The sequence below is a fragment of the Bemisia tabaci genome, unplaced genomic scaffold, assembly GCF_918797505.1.
Source record: "Bemisia tabaci unplaced genomic scaffold, PGI_BMITA_v3".
Taxonomy (NCBI): domain Eukaryota; kingdom Metazoa; phylum Arthropoda; class Insecta; order Hemiptera; family Aleyrodidae; genus Bemisia; species Bemisia tabaci.
The window spans coordinates 14,214-36,640 of NW_027311795.1; the positions used below are offsets into that span (position 1 = coordinate 14,214).

At 42.1% G+C, this 22,427-nt stretch overlaps 1 protein-coding gene across 1 annotated transcript; it reads left to right on the forward strand.

Moving 5' to 3' along the window:
• The first annotated feature begins 557 nt into the window (after positions 1 to 557).
• PIG-M (Phosphatidylinositol glycan anchor biosynthesis class M) lies at positions 558 to 19,028 on the forward strand. The gene is made up of 3 exons (XM_072305976.1): positions 558 to 842; positions 15,258 to 15,302; positions 17,592 to 19,028. Exon 3 carries the CDS (start codon positions 17,617 to 17,619, stop codon positions 18,832 to 18,834), a length of 1,218 nt encoding a protein of 405 aa, XP_072162077.1. The 5' UTR covers positions 558 to 842; positions 15,258 to 15,302; positions 17,592 to 17,616; the 3' UTR covers positions 18,835 to 19,028.
• The last annotated feature ends 3,399 nt before the right edge of the window (positions 19,029 to 22,427 follow it).

A 22,427-nucleotide genomic window follows, 5' to 3' on the forward strand; every position in this document is an offset into this window, starting at 1 on the left:
TACTCTTTGATCAAAGTTTAGATCAAATTTAGAAATCGTTGCGACAATGACGTCATTCAAAAGATTTTTTAAATTCAGAGAGGCTGTAAGAAAAGCAAGCCCTCCGCTCCTCTCCTTCCCTTCATGCCCAAAATTACGTTGAGAAAACTCAGAAGTCAAGAAACACAGATGCGGCAACTCCGACGATGTCCCTTCTGAATGTTAGTAGGAGAATTTTTCAGATCAACGAATATTAAATCGGTTGTTTCTCAGCTCATCAACGATCCTGCGCTGTTATCAGATCTCATTTATTTTGCGACTTCATTATGTCGGACCCGGAACGGAAAAAGAAAGTTGAAGAGAGATTGTGAGGCGCTTATTTAACAGATTCTGTGCTAAAATTAATTACGATGCTCAAAACAGGATACATTTTGGATTCAAAAATAAATTCCTTCCAAACTCCGCACGTCAATTTGACAACATGAGAAAGAACCATCCTCCACCCAATTGGGAGAGGGGCTCTGGGAGAGAGGAGGACGCCGAGAGGGGATGAAGGGAGGCGGTGAGAGGGGTGAGGTAAGCGGAGGAGATAAATTCAATTTTATCATTCCGTAGCCAAAATGGCGTATCGGTGAGAATCGCGTTCGGGAGATCGGAGAACAGTGATTTGTGATTTGTGAACCACTTAGTGCCCATTAGGATGTAAAATGATTTCTTAGTTTTTGTCAGAGTTTTCCTAGTATTTTATATTCCAAGCTTTGAAGGTTTACTGTTGTGCTTCTATTAATTTTACGAGGTGTTTTTGTGCCATTGTGAAGTCTCCTTCCCACTCGCCGATTCCACGGATAGCAATTGAAGCGTCTGTAAGTTTTCTTGTTTATCTATAAAACTTCAAGTTTTCATTCAACTTTTCTAGTCGTTCTCCTCATATCGCAGATTCTATCGGTAACTCATTGCACCCTTTCTTTTGTCTCTCTTATCAAAATTTCATTTCCAAGAACATCTTTTTCTCTCATTTACTTTTGACTACAGTCCTCTTTCAACACAAAATTCAGATTACTTTGTTTTGTCTACTCATTAATTCCATTGAGAGTAACGGAGACTTTATAATTTCAAATATTACACCTCTTGATGCACTGAGAGATGGTGTGGTCCAATATCTTCAATTACATATTGCAAAGCACTAACAATGTCTGTTTAGCGGAGGCATTACAAAGAGACCCAATAGCTGTATCATTTTGTCGAAAAAGGTTTATGTATGATTATCCAAGATTTTGTTACGTTGCTTAGAAGCTGGCGCAGAGAAAGCTGTGCATCTCTTGTTTGATGTTCATCTGCAGTATTTTACAACTGTTAGGTATTTGTTTCCTTCAGAACTGGAGGTGTAACTTGATTATGAAAAATTTTTAAGAAAGTATTTCTAGCTATGTTCTTTACTTTGGTTTTTCTTACCGGAAGAAATAATTTAGTGTAAGTTTTCAGAATTTTACCAGACCTCCTTCCTTCAGCAGGGGCTCTAGCGGAGGAGGGAGGAGCAGTAATATACGATTAGGTCTATTTAAGGGAGGCGCAAATAAATTAGAGACCCTACCAAATAAGTCCAAACTCATTTGGTAGGGTCTCTAATTTATTTACACTTTTAGACTGCAACAAAAAAATCTCTTGGTGTTGGTTCAGCATCAAAAGTAATTGCAAGAATCAAGAAAGTGGATCTTCTGTCAACACTGTAAAAGTAAACTCATGTGGCGTGAACTCGATGAAAAATCATGTAGTCATTAATATCATACCCCGTACACTCTCAAGATCAATTCCACTGAGGGATTCAGAAAATGTCTGATCTAATGATCTGTGTGCGACAAAAGTAAGGGAATTTTGAAAAAATGATGACCCTTTTACTGGCGTAGGACTAAGTTTGCTTTGTTTCGTCAATACTTTCTATAAATTGGGCAAAACTTATATTTTACTATAAAATTGGGGATTTTGCCAGAAAATCTTTCATATTTCCATGAGACTAATCAGCAGTATGGCTGCGAAGCACAACAGCAAATGGCAGCAATTTATTCGAATTTTGCAACTTTCTGCACCGTTGATTTGGAAAGAACAATTTGTGAGGTGGGGGGATTTTATTTCCCTAGCCCCTTCTCCTCTATTTTAAATTTCTGTAGTTTACATGATGGGTACAAAACTTTTTATTCGCAGTACATTTGGGTTGGTACGAAACCAATACAAAACTTTGACAATCTTTAATTTTTATCTGGAGAAATAAACCCGTCTTCGATCCCTTCCCTTTGGATAGCTTCGAAGCGCAACCCCAGACATCCATCAATAATTATGGAACACTTGCCAGACCCCTCCCTCCTTTCAGATCCCCTCCAGAATTGTGGGAAAATGTTGAATGTACAGCTGTACACAATTTGTTGCATTTTTATTGATCATATGACAAATAACATCAAAGAAATGATGATGATGCATGTATTTTATTGTTTGGTGTTGCTGGCGGTCTACAGAGAAGCAAGAAATACTGTAAGAAGGTAAGAAAATTCAAATCTGGTTTAGAAATTGCAAGAAATTTCTGAAAATTTGGAGTTTCAACGACCATATGAGAGGGTTATGTAACACTACTCCTGACCTCCCTTCCATCCTCTCCTTGTAATGCTGACTAATACCACCCCCAACCCCCCCCCCCCCTTCCCAGAAAGTCACATGTCACCCAATTGATGAACGCTCCTGTAGTCCCATAAGGGTGGTTTTACTTTCTCGCGATTTGACAAGGGGATGTGATGTACCCATTTTTTTTTTTTTTAACTTTTCATTGAAGATAAACATCCCTCTGAAAAGTGGTACCTATCTAAGTACGACGGTTAGTTTTCAACGTTGCAGAGCGACACACGTCAATTCGTAGCACTTATCACCTGGATGCAAGTACATTATTTTTAAAGCTGGGGTACCTCATTCGAAAACCGATGATTATATAAAAGAGAAACCTCTGTTCAATGAGTCTTCACAAGGTTAAGTAATGTCGTTTTGGGCAACCATCACCTCTTATCAAGTTCGACATTTCATATCAGGCTTTCCGAAGTAACCACAAAAAGCACAAATAATAATGAGTTAGTCGCGATTGTCGCAGAGGAGCCGTGCATGGTGTATGCAATGGATGCAATCCTAACCCCTAACCCCCTCTCTTCTGCTCGGCGGATCCCTTATCATGAATCAATTTGTACCATTTTCTCTCTACTTCCCTAGCATTTTCCCCCTAGCCTCTCGGAGTTTTTACCAGCCAAGTCGTCACTATCGCATTCCAAAGGCGCATATTGCTACCTAGAGTCGTTACTTTCGATTTTGAAATATTTCACATCAGTCGAGGCAGGAATGAAATCCCAGTTCTACTTCTACCCCATCCGTCATCATCGTCACTGAGCTGCCTTTATTTCCTGAAAGATCTAAGTTTCCCGAAAAATCAAGGGCCGGGTACGGGAATTTCCCAGTTTCTCACGGGTCTCCCAATCAGATAATCCGCGAATGGTCTAGTTTCTTCTGTCCACGCAAGACTCCTTCCCACCTAAAAGAACAACTGCAAAGTACTGTAATGCATTTAAAAAAAATTATTTTATTCGCTAACTTGGGTTGCTCAACCATTACGACCTCAATGTTATCCCTTTTTTTTAAACTTGAGGGTAGACTTGAGGGTTGATTGTAAATGAAACTATTGGCACTATCGTGCTTCTCGCGAAATTTCATGTAGATTATTGAGTGCAGAAAGCTTCCCAACCGCGCGACCGTGATCTCATTTTGAAGTGGGGAGACTGTCTAGAACAAGCGTAAAGATTGTGAAAGATTCGAGGAACTAACAAGGGGCTTACATTATGGGAAGGCTAACAATAAGACCTATCTATTTTGTGCGGCAGTAGGGTGGCCACAGTCAAATAGAAAGGGGTTAAGTCTGGGAAAAGACCCCAATGACCCGAAATTCATGGGAAAATCGCGTTTGGAAATTGTTTACGTGTCTCATCACATAGTGCCATCTTGTCTCGAGGCTAGATCGTCATATTTTATCAACCTTTTTCTGCTCGGCCCCTTCGATAACACATCAAAAGCTCGTTTTGTTAGACGATGTGCTCGGTGTCAAAAAAGCCTCGGAGTGATAGAAAATTACGCATTTTTCACAAAAATGCGCCTGCAGACCTATGTTTAGGCAACCGTTTAACCTGTATCCAGTGGTCTATGGATCAAATCATGATAATTTCCGTAAACTACATTGGGTCAACTTGGAAAACCCGCGTACATTTCCAGATTTGGGAGGAGGAGGGGGGGCGGGGCGGGGCAAAAAGGCCCTTATCGATACCCCTCCTTTTGAACACTGCAAAAAAAAAACACATTGGATCTAGAGTCCAGACTCTAAAACATCGACAAAAAAAATACTCTTGATTCAATCAGATTTAAGCTTAAATCAAGAACCAAGCGTATTAATTTAAGCGGATTTCCATTTGATTTAAGCTTAAAATAATCTGATTGAATCAAGAGTCATTTTTCTTGTCAATGTTTTCAAGAGTCTGGACTCTGGATCCAATGTGTTTTTTTTCCAGTGAAGTTGAGGAAAAGCGAAGAAAGCAAGGGAATTGAAAAATGAAAAAAAGCCTGAGCCCTGTTCGATGATGAACGGTTAGTTGGAAATTCCTCGACTAACAAGCTTTTTCTGGGTGAGTCGGTGAAATTCAGGCCGAAGATAGGTACTTGAGATGGGGAGGCTTCATTGATGGACGACCTTGATCCGGCGTGCGAGGCACAGGTGCCAGGAGCCGCGACCGGCGAACCCAGCGCGAGCGGCGAGTGTCAGGTGTCAAAGCTCCCGCGGGCGGCGAGGGCAGGGCGCGGTGGCGGAGGTGGGGATGCGCGGAGGGACGGGCGAGCAGGGAGCAGCTCCGTCGGGATCAGGGACGAGAGCCAACTCCTGGAGCTTCGCCTTCGACGAGCTTGGCCCGCTCCCGATGAAGCTGCGCAGGACCAAAGGGACGCCGACGTCGCTCGCTGCCGCGCGAGAGCGCTGCCCTCGGCCCCTGCGACGCCGCGATCCGCCAGAAAGAAAACGCCGTATTGGTCCATTTACACGATCAAATTGAAGCTCTGATTGGTGGAAAAAGACCTGAGGTGAGGATGCGACCAATGAGAGGCCCAAATTGATGGCTCAATTTGATCGTGTACTTAACTGGACCTTATCAGGTTGGCCACAAGTCCGGAGATAGTACTGATTTTTAAGGGCGGTCCGGAAGAACTGTGAAAGTGCGGAAATTCCGCGAAAGGTCCGGATTTTTTTAACTTTTTGTCATTTTTGTCGCGATTTGAGCGAGAAATTCAAATTTTTGTAATTTCGTCCATTGAAGGTACTGGAAAAGTACTTAAGTTTTCTGTTGAGGAAGTACTGAATTTCTTAAGAAATAGTACTGATTCTTTAAGGGCTGTCCGGAAGAACTGTTAAAGTGCGGAAATTCCGCGGAAGGTCCGGGTTTTTTTAATTTTTTGACATTTTTGACGCAATTTGAGCGAGAAATTCAAATTTTTGAAATTTCGTCCAGTGGAGGTACTGGAAAAGCACTGAAGTTTTCTGTCGAGGAAGTGCTGATTTTTTAGGAATGGTCCAGAAGCACTGCAAACGTGCGGAAGGTCCGAATTGTTTTTCATTTTTGTCGCAATTCGAGCGAGAAATTCAAATTTTTAAAATTTTTCGAATTTCGTCAATTGGAGGTACTGAAAAAGTACTGAAGTTTTCTGTTGAGAAAGTACTGAATTTCTCGGGAAATAGTACTGATTTTTTAAGGGCGGTCCGGAAGTACTGAAAAAGTGCGGAAATTCCGCGGAAGGTCCGGATTTTTTTCATCATTTGTCATTTTATCGCAATTTGAGCGAGAAATTCAAATTCTTGAAATTTTCGAATTTCGTCAAATAAAGGTACCCACTGAAGAAGTACTGAATCTCTTGGTAATGCACCGTGAAAGTACTGATTTTTGGCCAGCCTGTTGTAGTAGACACCCTGCCTATGAACTTACGTCCTCACGGAGATGGATTTTCAATTCGACACATTTAACTTCGTGTATTTTGCGAGAATAAGTACGAGAGTAAGTTGCGAGTGGCACCAGTCCCAGTTCAAAATCAAATCACAAGTGTAAGAAAACCTTTCAAAACCAAGTTTTGTCGTGTACCCAGGACTTTTGACTTAAGGCGCGAGAAATACTTTGGTGCCATTGTTTCGTTTGTTGCCGTTGTTTGTTGCCAAAATCAACTCCCAAACCTAACAATAACTCTTACAGCTCAAGTCGCACTGGAAGTACTCTATCATTCTTCAGCAAAACCTAATTTTACCAATGCTTTAATATATCGCATTTCGATGCCTTGTCGCGCTGACACTAAATGCAATCATCGGTGGCCGGTCGGCGTACTGTTTCTTGCTAGTGCGCCTTCAATTGTTTGCATATGCAACGCGGATAACCGCCGGACACTTATAGTTGCATCCAGGCGCCGTAGCGATCAACTTCGGGCGCTCAACGTGCTTATGAAACCCACCCATTTGCGCGAGTTTAGGACTTGATCCGGGGTACATTTGTTCCTCTCGGCTCAACTTATAAGGCTGTACATAATTTCGAGTATTTTTTCATTTCGTACTTTGTGTTCTGCAAGAGGTAAATTCGCATTTATAGGCATCGTGCACTTAGGCAAATATACTATTTTTCACGTGGAATGCCCAAACTTTGCTAACTGGCATTACACTCTCTCACATACGATTTCACAAATTTTAAGCCTTGTTTTCGCTCCATGTGGGTGGAAAAACCCGAATCAAAACGCCTCATACTGTCAAAACCTTACGCGCCAATAAGATGTTTTAACGGCCTCCTTGGTTGTTTGTTTATTTAGGTTAGGGTGTTATACATTTCTCCCTTGAATAATTGGACTACATCTTGCAATTAGGAACTATAATTTCTGGCTCATTTGTAAAAAAAACTTAAGTGTTTAGGGAAACTAATGGTACATTCGTTATTTCTAAACGGAGCCAGAAATTATAGTTCCTAATTGCAAAATGCAATCCAATTAATACCCTCTCGAAAAAAAAGGAGTCGGAAAACGGGGAAAATGCCAGCTGTACCAGTGGTAGTTTTGAAAGTGCGGAACAAGTGTCATGCCAAGTGGGCGTTAATGAGTCAATTTTATTTGTGCTGATCATGATTTTTTAGCGATTTTACCCAGATTATTCAGCCGACTATATCTCTGGTGTTTAACAGGCCCATTATCATTATTTATCCATCGTCATTTTTTACAAATCTTGCATCATTATTCATTTGTGAACAGGAAGCTTCCTGAGATAAACCCAGACCACAGGCAGCATTAGAGAAGAGCTCGATGTATCTATCAAAACATGATTAAGCCTGATCTGTGCAATCACTTTATTATTTTTTTTTTTTCAATGTTGCTGCACAGTTTGAGACTCTTTTTCTTCCTTCGTAGTCTCCTCCAACGTATCCATCTTTTGGACCTGAATAGTTGGGCCATTGCTCCAGCTAGCATTGGGAATTGTGATTGACCTACATATTCGTAAATTTCACCTAGTGACACTAGAATACACTCGGTTTTGTATGCAATCGAACTCCTGAACTCGCAGAAAGATTCCCTCAGTTAAGGCCTGTTCTGCACTCCTATGTGCACTCCTCCATTGCGGCCTTAACTTCAAGAGTTTTTCGGTGCCTGAGAATAGCAGGGTGTCTACAAGTCCAGAATTTCCGGAAATAGCACAGATTTTTAAGGGCGGTCCGGAAGTACCGAAAAAGTGCGGAATTTCGCAAGAAGGTCCGGAACTTTTTCATTTTTTCTGTCAATTTTGTCGCAATTTGAGCAGGAAATACAGATTTTTGAAATTTGCCGAATTTTGTCCATCGGAGGTACTGAAAAAGTACTGAACTTCTTAGGAATATACTGAAAAAGAACTGTAAAGGTACTGATTTTTGGCCAGCCTGTTTCAGCGGACACCCTGAAATAGGTTTCAAAGAGAACCAACAGCTTCACGGTGTTCCTTGCAAAAATTATAAGTATAGGTTATGGTTCAATTTTAAATTCCTGATTCTTGCTCGAAATCGATTGTATAAGGGCCCTCGTGGAAGGCATTCAACGGGGACGAACGTCAACAAACCATTTCAAGCCAGCGATTAAAGCCTGCTTCAATAGAAGCTCGCGATAGATTGTTCAAAGAACGTGACACATCAAAGTCGACGACGCGGGCGGAGGAAGCATGAAGGATTGAAGCGGGCTTTTGATTTCGCGACACTCGGTTGCCATTACCCGCATCAAGCATATTTAAAATGGGTCACCGAATCATGTACCGACAGAAACCTCTTGGCTTAGTATCTGACCCGCCCACTCCGCCCATAGGAGAGTCGGCGACACACAGTGGATCGAGTCAATTAAAGAGGTCGGACATGATGTTTTTGACTTTAACTGCAAATTTTGATGTTTATTTCGTCTTGTTTTAAATTTTTAGGGGTCTTTCTGGAAGGAAATTACAGGGTGGACTCACTTTTAGAACGTCAAAGTTTTGTATAAACGGAGTTATGAGCTTTTAAAATTTCCAAATTTTGTCCGACCTCTCCCATTAACTCGATCCACTGTGCGACATGAGCAACGAACGAGGAAGCCACCCGGAATACATGGCACGTCTCCGCGCTCTCAGAGAGCCTTCAATGAGGGCTGACGCAAAAATTACGCACGGACGTCAAAACTGTTGTGTCCAGGGAGGGAATATTTTAGGAACTGGCTACTGGAGCAGTGGATCCGTTGCGCGCAGGAGGTGCACTGTCGTGCTATGGAAGAACGCCGCTTCAACATTCGAGAGTTGCCAAACTTCCTTTGAGGGAATGTTTATTTTTGAGCAAATTTATGATTATTTTTCCTTTAAATTTTCAGAATCTTTAGGAGAAATTGCGAACAAAATCATCCTAAAAATTGCGAACAAAATCATCTAAAAATTGGGAAGAAATATTCATAAGTTTACCAAAAAATTCGCGTTTTATGAAAGAAAATTTGACAACGCCTGAAGGTTCGTACGGCGTTTTCCCTCAGCACGGTAGTACAGCAAACTGAGTTATTTGGTTTTTGTTTTGGTAAAGCATGAAAATCATGTTGAGCGGATCAGAAACTTATGGTTTCGAGTAACTCTAGAACGTGGAATTTGGGTATTTAATTCTATGCATGATCATGTTTATCGCAAAAGTAACGAGTGTGCAGTTTTTCATAGCCGCCGACGATCAGTGTTCTCAATCAGGGGCGCAGAAAGTTCTTCGCCTTCACATTTTTGGAGGCAGCTTTCGCATTGCCGTCCACATAAGAATAGTGCGCCTTATCGTTTCCTTCGTATAAAAGATGGCGCTTTACTATTTCCTTCGCATCAAAGAGCGCGCTTAACTATTTTCTTCGCATAAGAGAGCGCGTTACACAGTCTCCTTCGTAAAAAGAATTCGCTCAGCAGGTTTATGCCTCCTATCTTCACATTTTTTTTACCCCTTTCAGGTGCCTTTTCATTTGCTCCGCGATCAGTCTGCGATTCGCCGATTGAACCGTTTCTGCACCCCTGTAAATCTCAATCCTGCGTGAGAAAATTTTTTAACAGTTTGCGAGATGGTTTGCCAAAATTCCCTTTTTCTCCATCTATTTCTCGGCCCCCATTTCTCAGCCGTTGGTGATCAGGTTGTATACTCTTAGTCATGCCTAAGAATTCTTCACTAAGTGCTTGATTTCTTATCTTGAGGCCACATGAAGCCCGTTTTTTTGTTCCGAAATGCTTGGGGAACTCTCCTCCCTACGTTGTCATCAGTAACTAAATTTTGAGTTTATGCGAATGATGAGATCCCGTGGATCCCGTTTTCTGAACAGTGGCTCGAAAATTCTGGGGTCGCTGATACGTTTGATCCTCCTCTCAGGAGGGGCCCTACTGACTACCAGAAAGTCCTCCGGAGTTAAAGAAGTCCTCCGGGCCCTTCTGAGACACCCGTCAAGATTTTTGTGGTGCCGAAGCACTCTGGCACCAAAGTCCAGACCGTCCCTGCTGCTGAAAACGGATCACATTTAGGAACTATGGTAGCAGTGCTCCCAATCCATGGCCGTCAAAAATTCCGGTAATCTTTTTAAATTTCTTCAAAAGTTCCGAGACAATTCTGTAAAATGCAAAAGATCCGAAACGTTCCGGGAATTTCAAAAGTTCCGGAAAAATTCAGGAAAATCTAAAAAGTTCCGAATTTCGGTTCTAGCTGCGGGAAATGGAGCACCTTTGGTAGAATTTGAAGGTTGTCTAACTATGGTATAGGAAGTCGTTCTGGAGGGTCTCAGGGTGTAAAAATGGTGTTGATCTTCTTCTTCTAGATTCTACCCTTTTTTTCTTCAAGACAACCACCACAAATATTCCCAACCCTACTTTTAATAAATCCTACTCCTAAAAAATTATAATAAATGTCTCCAGATGGCTGTAGGCTCCTCTACTGGAGTGAAAGCCACCAAAATATTAAGAAGAAGGATTTTGAGGTTAGGAAGGAGGATGGTAAGGTCAACGGAGTGGAGCAAAGCTGGCAAAGGTGCGGGCAATCGATTTGAGTGCGCGCGAAGCCGAGCCGAGCCGGCTTGCAGAACTCGGTGTCTATCCTAATCCCTCCTCCCCCCTCCTCCCTATCCCAGTATCCCTTCACCCTTCCGCCCATTCCGCTCCAGCCTCCGCTCGGCGCTAAGCAGGGTTGTCGAATTCCGCCCCGAATCCCGGCGGATCCTGTCGAGAAATCCCGATTATCGAGCAGGCGGGCAGACACGTGCTGCATGCTGCATACTTTCGACTCCTCGGTGCTCGGCTCGGTCAAAGTAACCAACACGATTCATCCCCGAGGACCCACACTCGGATTTTGAGTCCGGGTAGGATTGGATTGTTCCTTCAATTTGAGTCACTTGGACGGCCGCCACACGCCATGTCCGGGCTTAAAGCACTTTTTTGACGTAAATTAAGCGCTGTTTAATATACTCATCCGCATTAAATTTGTCGCAGAAACAATTGGCATTCTTCAAATTTCCAAATTTAGTTTTTCACAGGGTGGCTCAAAACTCAGCACGGAAGGGAATTCGAAGGAAGGTTCAGGGTTGCCACAGTCAGGGAATACCGGGAGAACCGGAAAATGTCAGGGAATTTTAAAAAGGCAGGGAAAACCTGGAAATGTCAGGGAAACTGATGAAAAATCAGGGAAATTGATGAAAGGGTCCGGGAAAAATTGTCAATTCACCTTTCTCTGCCTGTGAGAATGGGTTTGACGTTTTGAACAACAACTTTTGCGTGAAAAATTGTTCAAATTATGTCTTTTCAACCATCCGGCAATGTCAATTGTCAGGGAATTTTACTCAAATGTGTCAGGGAAATGTCAGGGAATTTTATCTTCCAAATACTGTGGCGATCCTGGGAAGAGAGTTTGAAGGAAGCCTCAGGGTTTCCATAATCAGGGAATTTCAAAAAGTCAGTCTCTTTTGTTAGCTTCGCCCGATTTTCAGTGTTTTCGTCACTACAGACGAGACGAGGAGGTTAGGGATCAGAACATTTTTTGTCGTTCCGTAAAGTTTAGGAATTTTCGTTGAAGGCCCAATGTGTCAACTGGTCAGGAAGTAGTACTGATTTTTTTAGGACGGTTCGGAAGTACTGAAAAAGTACGGAAATTTCCTATACAGGTCCAGAATTTCTTGCTTCATGCCACTGGTGTTGTGTTTTTTTAAAACAGCCCGGAAAATATGCAATCCGTCGCGCAATGATTCTTAGTGCAGTATTTTGCGCCAGATCGAGATTGTGAAGCTAGTTGATTCTCAGGCTACCCACGAGCTTCGAACTTCCTGGTTACTTCATTTGTTTGCGATTTGCGCGTGAATTTCGACTAGGTATTTTCGAATTTCGTCACTCTACGGTACCATAAAAATATTGAGTTTTTCTGCTTGTAAGGCACTGAAAAATTACTCTATAAGTATTTAACATTTGCCAGCCAGTTTTAGTGGGCACCCTATCTATGCGAAACAAGAATCCTGATACGGAAAGTTTGCATTTTCGAAAACGCCTTCAATTGTGGCGTGATACCCCACGCATTCCGGAGAGGACAAATAGTTGTATCGTCGCGCCTTAGCAATGCGATGGATGATTATTATTGAAGTAGCCTCCATGCTTGTCGGTTTTATTTTTCCGCTATTGCAGTTTTGACCTTGTAATTTAAGTGTGCTAAAGCTAGGATTGTATTTAGCAAATGGATAGTTTTTATAGAATAATAATTGAAAATAAACACGCGAATCGTGGCAGTACTGCCCGCCGTCGTATCGACGCGACGTGGAGCGGTGAGTGCGCGGAGACTCAAAACGCCTGCATATCCGTGCGTATGCAACACGGACATCCGCGAAACCCGAATAGTTGCATCCAGGCGTTCTAATAAAATTCGCCTAGTATTTTTCGTATGCGATACCTTTCGAAATAGCTTTGCTTGTTTCTCTCTACAGCTTAATGTAAGCGTACTGGAACACATCGATGGCTTCCTTTTGAACAGTGTTCGAAACTCAGCTTTGAGTTTTAGGAGCCATGTGGCCCATAAAGCCCGATTTTTAAGCGCCATTGAAGATATTTTAGAGGCCAAATTGCTTCTTTGCCTATATATTACGGCGCATTCAGTGGAAAGTTAGACGCAAGATGTTTTCGAAACAGAACCAGTAATTAGCTGTAACTTGAGGAAGACAAAAGCACTAAGAATGAAAACGTGAAGAATAGAAAAAGCTTTCACTTGTAGTGCTGAAAATTCTGAGTCTTCTTTCATTCAAATATATTTGTTTTTCTTTCTTTATGTGACTTCCTATGAAAATCCGTATTTTTAGGGGGCAATTTTTAGGGGCCACGTTGGCGCAGAGCCTTCATTTTTTAGGCGCATTTGGCGCGTTGGCGCCTGTGAGTTTCGGACACTGCTTATGTACCAACCTAATTCATCTTAAAAATCTCTGCTCAAAAATCGGAAGCAGGGCAGGATCTGGAGCGGAAGGATTCAAATTTCACTGCAGCATCCTTCTACGCTCCGCTCACAGTAGTCAAAGCTGAAGCCTGGAGCTGGATGCCAGAGTGCCTCCACTGCACTGCTCCCCCGTTCCACTAATCCCAAAGCAACCCCCCTCCCCCCGTACCCTCGCAATTTGCAGCCAAGCATCGCTGCACGGATTTCCAACCCCCTCCCTCCCTCTGCCCCCCCCCTGCGCGAATAAACCGCCGAGCCCCCCGCCACCCCCCTCGGTTAGGGCTTGTTTCCTCGTTTGTCATTTATTTATGTTCGCGCCCTGAGTTGTATCGTTTATTGTGGTCGTCCATTCATTTTTTTTCGTGCCGTGATTTTTCATCCCCCACCCCCTCCCCCCGGACTCCGGTCGGCCCACGCTTTCCTCTCGTCGTCGCTTATTCAATATTTCACCGAGAAGAAGGAAGTAATCAGGACCCTGAGGAGGAATTTTTCCGAGGAGTATGGAAATTGTGGCAGTCCATTTACCAGTCTCGCCTTCGCGCGGCTCCGAGGTTCTGCCCTGCTCCTGCTGTGTAAAAATGCCGTATGAACATTTCATTGTTGCCGTATTTCTACCCATGAAATGTTTATTTTTGAGGTTAGGTATTGAACATGGTTGCTACTGTCAGGGATACCGGGAAATGTCAGGGAAAATGACGAAAATGTGAGGGGAAAAAGCATCAAGTCACCTTCAATTGCTTTTCGGAATGGGCTTGACGTTTCGAACGACAATTTTTTTCTGAAAAATATTTCTAATTCTGCCTTTTTAACCATATGGCATAGCTTTAGTGGTGAAGGAATTTCGCCAAAATGTGTCAGGGAAATCAGGAAAATGTCAGGGAGCTTAATTATCTAAATTCTGTGGCAACCCTGTATTAAGGTTATCCCTGGAATTTTCAGACATAATGCAGCAGACTTACAATTTAATCAGAATCTGAAGGAAAATATTCGTAAGTTTCAGAGGAAATTTTGTAACGTCCAAAGGATCATGCGTCTTTCTTCCTCAGTGTGGTAGTGATGCTCTCTTAAAGTTGAAGCACGATTGAGCATTCTTCAATGGGGTGCTCCTGCGCCTGATTTTATTTTGGAGGGGGAGGGGGGTGGAATGTCAGCCATCTTGGATATAAGCTGAACTGGCGTTTAATAGCATGCGCTACAGATAATTATGATGCAGAGGTTGGAAAACCGGGAAAAGTCAAGGAAAACTTTTTAACTCAAAAATTTCCGGGGAAATAGAGAAATTTCAGGGAAATTAGTGAAGGAGCCTTACATTTGCTTTATTTCTCTTATTCTTTGAAGTATTTACGACTGTCAGAAAGAGGATCCTAGATAATTGTAACTTTTGAAAATGATAAACCCAGAAAATCAATTTTCTTCTAAATTTCATCGTCGATTTGATCGATGAATAAGTTGATTTCAACGGTCGGAAGTTTCTGTTACCTTGGTCTTCATAATATTGGAAAAGTCAAGAATAGTATTTTTCAAAGCTCGTAGACGTACTGTGATCGGGATTTACACGCACCTTCGGGGCCGTTCATGAGGAAAATTCTTGAGCTGTAAAAAAAGAAATATGCATTGTGTAAAATCACCAAGAAGATTGCAGAGAAAAGACACGACAACCCTCTTTTTTGTGTAGTTTTACCGAAGTGTTCTACTTCTTTCTACTTGTTCTCATTTTCCCGCGAATTCCACGTTTTAGCCCTTGGATAGAATTCGCGGACTTTGGCTTTGAGCTTTCTGTTAAACTTTCCGCCTTATTTATTGATGGTTCCAGAACGGAATTATCGAATGGAATTTTCTTGCAGAATTGAGATTTTAGTCGTTCCTCGTGGAGCCTGAGCTCAAACGGAACTAAGTGCATCATGACGTGAGCCCTGTTATGCATGTATTCTAATGGGTCTCAGGGCTCATGTCTTAATGCACATACTTCCGTTTGGCAGAAATACGTCCAAACGTTTGTTAGGTCATGAAGCAGTCCTTACAAGTTTTCTGCTCCCAAACTATTTGTCTCGAATAATAAAATATTCTACGTAACTTATTCAGTTACTGGACCTCCTTTTTTTAACTTCTTTGCATCGCCACATCACGATAAATAATATCATATTCCTTTCTCTCTCGATGAAGAAAGGGATGCTGTATTTTCAGTCTCATGCACTTCTTTTTTATATTATGTCCCCGACTGATTTCATGATTCTTCTGTTACAGATCGTCGGGCAATAACCCCGTCTATGTCGCTGAACCTATTCTATCGTAAGTACATCTACATTATCATTACCACTAATCAGGTTCATCTAAATAGCCGAGACTCATTTGCTTGCTCTGAATGCCACTCAACACATCATGACATTAACGAGCGAATATTGTAACTCACTCCGTCTGGGACCGTTAGCTTCATTATCATATCGATAGCAAAAATAGAAAACACGTACCTCGGTTTTGCTACGTTGCATTATTTCCTTTCTTACTTTATTTTTTAATACTCAAAGAATTTAACAAGAAACCTTTGATCTCTCGTTGCGTGGAGAAAATTGGTGAAAATTCCCACTAACAAAGCTGGTTAACTATCCCGTGAAAAGTAAAATTTCAAAACGTCGCAATCGAAGCACTTATTCTTCTTAGGTCACAATCAAGTTTCAGTATTGCCACGATGATAAGATCCATTCTCGGCTATTTCGATGAACTTAATTTCTATCCATGTTTGAAAGGGCACATCGACGGTGAAACTACCAAACCACGTATCTCGGTTTGCGACGTCGCAGACTTCCTGTCATACTTCATTTTTTAAATGAAAAACTACTTAACGTTCAGTCTTGAAAATTTCTGTGATTTTTCCTCTTCGTGCGGAGAAAATTCTGTGAAAATTTCAAGGAATGATATTGATTTGGTCTACTTCAAAAAAATAAAATGCGAGCGTAGATTTTTAAACACCGCAAACGAGATACGTGGTTTGGTAGTTTCACCGTCGACATAGTCTGTAGAAGTGGTAGAGCCGACATCACACTAACCCCCTGTCGCTCCCGTGCTAAGGAAGAAAGACGTATGAACCTTCAAGCGTTGCCAAATTTCCTGCGACAGATCACGAATTTTCGGAACGATAATTTTTAAATATCTTTCTTTCGATTTTTCACATAACTGTGTACGTAATTTGATCTGAAACGTTAACAAATTTCAAAGAAAAATATTCATAACTTTTTTCCAAAATAAATATTTTCTAGGAGGAAATTTGGCAGCATTTGAATGCTTATACGACGTTCCTCCTTAGCACAGCAGTATAAGTCTCAGGACGTCAGCAGATTTTCTTAAATTAGGTGAAATGCCGATTTTTTTCAACAATAAAACCTGAGCATATCCTTCTGTAAGTTGTTGCTCAGTGAATTTCTTGTACAATCTGATCCGAAGTATCTGAATATTTCAACGCAAAATATGCATAACTTTTCTCATAAATAAATATTTTATCCGAGGATATTTGGCAACCTTAGAATGCTCACAGATAGAAAATTGGAAGCTTGTTAAGCGCCATCAAGTGTCGCTAATATTGTGCGTGTTGTTCTCCATTGTAACCGAGCCTAAATACATGTACCTTCGTTTAAGTGAATCATTATGGGGAAATTCTCCCGCTTTCATGACAAGATATATAATTTTCAGATCTTTGGATGTCCTTTAAATGAGAAAAACAGTTGCACAATTCAATCAACACCGGATGGCGCTTACCAAGTTTTGAATTTCCACTCTTTACATTGCGTTCCTTCTTGATATAACATTCTTGACGTCAAAATAAACGAAAGGAAGCTCGTAAACGCGTAGGGTCCTTAATACGCTACGCAACCGCGCAGTGATAATCTTGAGACGAAAACAAACTAATCAGGCACTTAAGCACATTGAGGGCAGGCGAACTTAGTCCACGATGTCAATAGCGTCAGATCTTTCCTACCATGAATCTTCGAATTTAAGGGCCTAGTCGGCTAGTTTTTGATGCGGAAAGGAAAAGGCGGAAAAATCAGTAAATCGTACTCAATCGTAATTTTACCGTCAAACCATTATGCACTGTCAACACTTTTGAATGCTTTTGTTATTTTGAAAAAGAGAGAGGAAAATTTTTTTGAGTTGTCTTTCTGTTGCTGTAACAGTTTTTACCATCTTGCAATGGTTCTTTGTAGACTTGACTCGAAGAAATAACAGTGTTTACCAGTCCGGAATTTCAGGAAAGTCCGGAAACAGTACTGATTTTTTAAGGGCGGTCCGAAATTACTGAAAAAGTGTGGAAATTCCGCAAAAAGGTCCGGAATTTTTTGTTTTTTTTGTTGGTGTCATTTTTGCCACAATTTCAATTTTCTGAAATTCTTCTCATTTCATCAAATGGAAGTATTGAAAAAGTACGGGATTTTTCTGTTGGAGGAGGTACTGAATTTTTTGAGAATGTACTGAAAAAGTACTGTATAAGTACTTATTTTTGACCAGCCTGTTTTAGTAGACACCCTGAAATAATTGTGAAGTTTTTCCAATACCTTAGATTGAAACATTGTGGTGGATTTTTTTCAGTGAAAATTTTGGAAGAAGTTGAATCATGCGCACATTGTCGAAACACTGCATCATTGGCTTCCTTGTTAGATTGTTGCTCATTGGATACGGCGAGCTCCAAGATCGGTTTTTTAGTGTGCCCTTTACAGACATTGACTATGGGGTCTTCATGGACGCTGCTCGTTACGTCACTGAAAATGTCTCGCCGTACACGAGATCGACCTATCGTTACACGCCCCTTCTCGCATATCTTCTGACTCCAGGGATTTTTTTGCACCATGTCTTCGGGAAAATCCTGTTTTCTTGCTTTGATATCTGTATAGCATTTCTCATAGAGAAGGTCATTCTGCTGGTAAATAATGATATTCAACGCTCCACGGCCGTTGGTTATTCCTTATTATGGCTTTACAATCCAGTGTCCATAGTCATTTCGACCAGAGGAAATTCGGACTCCATAATTTGTTTTTTAAGTTTGCTGACATTGTATTTATTTTTGAAGGAGCGATATGCCCTCGCTGGAATTTGTCATGGCTTATCCATCCATTTGAGATTGTTTCCCATCGTTTATAGCTTAGTATATTATTTAGCCGTACCTCTAGAATCTAGTCATCATGGAAGAAAGCAGCAATCTTACTTTCGAAAATTAATTCGATTTATTCAGTTATTTAAGTTGAATATTCCAAGATTGAAATTTGTTTTGACGTGCATTGTCACCTTAGCTATTATCACAGCTTATTTTTTCGCCCTGTACGGTCATCAATTTTTGTACGAAACATACATCTATCACTTGGTCAGGAAAGACATTCGTCATAATTTCTCCGTTTATTTCTTTTTTTTGTACCTAAGATCAACTTTAAACCAAACGAATGTCTTCAAAATCATGATGTTTTTGCCCCAACTAGTCCTTTTATTGGCGTTTTCCTTAAGACTTCGCAGTGTGAAGCAGGTACCATTCTGCTTGCTCTGTCTCACGTTCACCGTGGTTATGTACAATCCTGTTCTGACAGCTCAATATTTTGTATGGTTCCTTCCTTTTCTCCCAGTTTGCTTGCCCAATATTAAAATAGAGAGGCGTAAGTTGATCATCCTAACTTGTTTGTGGCTTTTCATGCAGCTGGCCTGGCTTTTACCAGCCTATCAGCTCGAATTCAAAGGCCAGAACACCTTCTTTTTCATATGGTGGCAGAGCATCTCCTTCTTTTGTAGTAACATTGCTGTTCTTTCAAACTTGATCAAGGCTTATCAGTGTCCAAGTTCACCCTGAAAATTAAGGCTTCTTGAAAAAGAGTTGTAAATTCGCTTGTGTGTTTGATAGTATGAACTCATACTACCGTAGATCTCATTACGTTGTTCCCCTATTATTTTATCATTTTTTCCTGTCTTTTTCGTAAATTTATAAATCAACGAATGAAAATTTATGTCAAAATGTATGGCATTTAATAAAATGTGTGAATTCTATATTCTTATCGACTTACTTTTTCCTCATACTATTTTGGACGTAGTTTTCCAAATTATTTTTCAGAAGAGTTCGAACTTCACACAAGATATACCTCGTTTAAGGCATTTTCATGTCCAAAATCTTAAAAAAGTCAGGACATTGTACCTATGGTTAAAAACCTAGAGGACAGAGAATTCTATAATTCCACGAAACTTCCCGATAGTGATAGCTGTCCTAAAGCAGTAACAATTTATTATTCTATATCGAGTTCTTTCTACAAATCTAATTTCAATTGGACGTATTTCTATCAAACGGAACTAAGCGCCATAGGGGGAGGAAGGGAGAGGGAGGGAGGCCTGGACTGGCGGGTGTTACGGAACGCGATGCTCGTTCCGTCCTATACTCGCAATGCTTTTCCATGGCGCTTAGTTCCGTTTAACAGAAATACGTCCAATTAACTGAATGATCACCCTTAAATAGCAAAATTCGTGGAGTGTACCCCCCCCCCCCCCCCCCAAGAGAAAAAATCCGAGAACTAGAGAGCTGCAGAAAGTACGCAAAAACAACACAATTTCCGACAAAACAGCAGGAAGTGCACATAATCCATAAGAACACAGTATTTACCGTTACCTACATTGTGCGAAATAGTACCCCTCTCCCTCTTTGCTGACTCTTTAAACCTTTAAGTTTGTCAGTTGTTTAACGTGGACGTAACTGGAACAATTTTGTGGGGAGGGGGGTTCTAGCAGGGGTCTAGCATTGAGTGGCTACGTACGGTCACGCTTTTTCTGTGTGTGTGTGTGTGGGGGGGGGGGGGGGGGCTCCCCAGCCACGCCCTGTAGTTCGATAACGTAACCACTCAAGTACTCAGAGGCCGGCCAGGTTGGCCTAGTGGTCAGCGCGTCTGACTCTACGTCAACAGGTCCCGGGTTCGAATCCCGGTGGTGGCGTCTAATTATCACGGAATTGACGAGTAAGTAGATCTGCAGAAACAGATTCTCCTCGGCCTAATCCCTGAAAATTAGAAAAGCCTGGAGCATGGAGCCTGATGTCTACGGACACTAAACATTGTCTAAAGTTGGCTGAAGGTGCCATAGACACGAAGCCATTAAACCAGCAGAAAAAAAAGAAGAAAAAAAAAAACCATTAAACCAGCAGAAAAAAAAAAAAAAAAGTACGCAGAGGGTGGCTTGTACTGTCTCTCGTAACGTGAAATGAACAATCCTCGTTTTCGTAGCTAAAGATGAAATTCGTCCATTCTTCATCACTCGAATGATTTCTTGGAGTCGTGCAGATGATAATTGAACGCTCGAAGAAGCACGGAGGATTTATTCGATGACATTTTGCACTCGGAGAATATTAGGTTTATTCTCTCGAAATTTCATGTTTGCATTTACCGCTCTTCTCGGTTATAAAACAGCATTTCTGGGATGTAACATTGGAGAGTCTCTACTCAGGGCCGTCCACTAAAAAAGGAACTTCGGTTCAAAAAACATTAGAATTCAGTTAAGATTACCAACGTTGAAGAGTGTTGTACAAACATTTGACGATTAGAACATCCCAAAAGGTCCTTTATCTAATGAACAACCATTTTTGGATGGTTTTAACAAAAATAAGCCCCTCCTCAGTGAAACAAAAGTTTCAGACTGCATAGACATACTGTCCGTTCCGGGCTCAGAGGCCAAAAGTTCCGGGTGCTGAAGCCGTAGCTTCGACTACTCCGGGTGTTACACCCGAAACTTTCGGCCTCTGAGCCCGGAACGCGGACGGTATCTCTGTATAACCCGTAAGTACGGCTTCTACGGCCGGAGCTTTCTTTCAGTGTTCATTTCATTTTTCGGGCGTAGAAATAAAACGTCAGAAAAAATATGGCATCTCTCGATGGAGTTAGGGAGATTCTGGCTAAACCCGTGAATCCGATTCTGGAATTCCTGGACGCTCGGATTACGGCGCCCACCGCGGCAGCATCACGGGCCCCGTCCCGTTACGTAACGAGTTAATGACGGGAGGATGCGGATACTTAAGGGTACTTAAGTCCCGCAAGGGCGGGGGAGTTATTTGGAGTTGATGACGCCTTCGCCACCCCCTCCGCCCCCTCTCCCCCCTCCCCCCAGGCGGAGCCGCAGCAACAATTGCAAGAACAAGAGGTAGAAAACAAAACAGGAAATAATCTTGAGGAGCTCCGACTCGAGAGGCCAGGAAAGCTCTCACGGACCGGAAATTTCTCCTGCGAGTCTGCCCTTGCCGCGTTACCAAGTGGCACGCTTTGTGATCGCCCGGCGTCCTAAGCTTTCCAAAGTTGAGGTCAAACAGGGTTTTGCAGGGACGGACTGGCCGGGGTGGCGATGGGGCGATCGCCCCACTTTCATCGGCCAAAAGGGGCCCCGGAGGGGCCCCTTTTGGCCGATTTGAAGGGCCGTATTTCGCCGTTTCGAAGAAGCGCCCGAGGGCTTTTTCGGTTCGTCCTCGAGAAAGGGGCCCGAGACTCCTGAGAGGACAGGACACTTTATTGCCGATTCGGAGAGCGCCCTGAAGGAGCTTTTTTATGCCATGCCGTATCTAAGGGCGTTGCATTTTGAGAGCCCTTTTTTCTGATTCGAATAAGTCCAAAGGGGTCCTTTTTTGTCATTTGGGAAGAGCCCGGAAGGACTCATTTATTGCCGATTCGAAGAAGACTCGATGGAGCCTTTTTTTGCCGCTTCTAAGGACCTTAAAAGAGCCCCTTTATCTGATTCGAAGGAGTCCTTTTTTGCCGTTTCCAAGGGACCATTTATTGCCGATTTGAAGAGGCCTTGATGCGGTTTTATACCGCCTCTAAGGACCTTCAAGACACCGGGCTCTTTATCGCCGATTCGACAAAAGGGTCCTTTTTGCCGGGGGCCCTTTGGTACTGATTCAGAGAGGCCTCGAGGGCGCATTTCTATGCAATTTTGAACTTTGGAGGCCCCTAGTAGGGAACCTTTCCTACCTTCCTCAAGGGATTTCGTAGGGGCCTTCGGCGATTTTTCCCCCCTTTAGCGAAATCCATAATGGGGGCTGTCCATATAATACGTAACGCAGTTTTTCCGATTTTTTTACTCCCATCCCCCCTCCGTAACGCATCGTAACGCAAGCTCGAACCATCCCCCCCCCCCTCAAAAAAAATAAATAAATACGTAACACAAGCCTCGCCCCTCCCCCCTATTTTGGTCAGTTTTTTAAATTAACAAGGAAAAAAAAGGTCTTATGGCAAAAAAGAGTTACGTAACGTTGGGCTTGACCCCCCTCCTCCCCCCCTTAATACGTTACGTATTGTATGGGCAGCCCCAATGACTTTTTTCTAATTCAAAAATTCCCGCGACATAAGGCCTCTTTTGACATGATGCGGATTCCGAGTTACGTGTTTTCAGAATTTAACCATCGATTTATTCATTCATTAC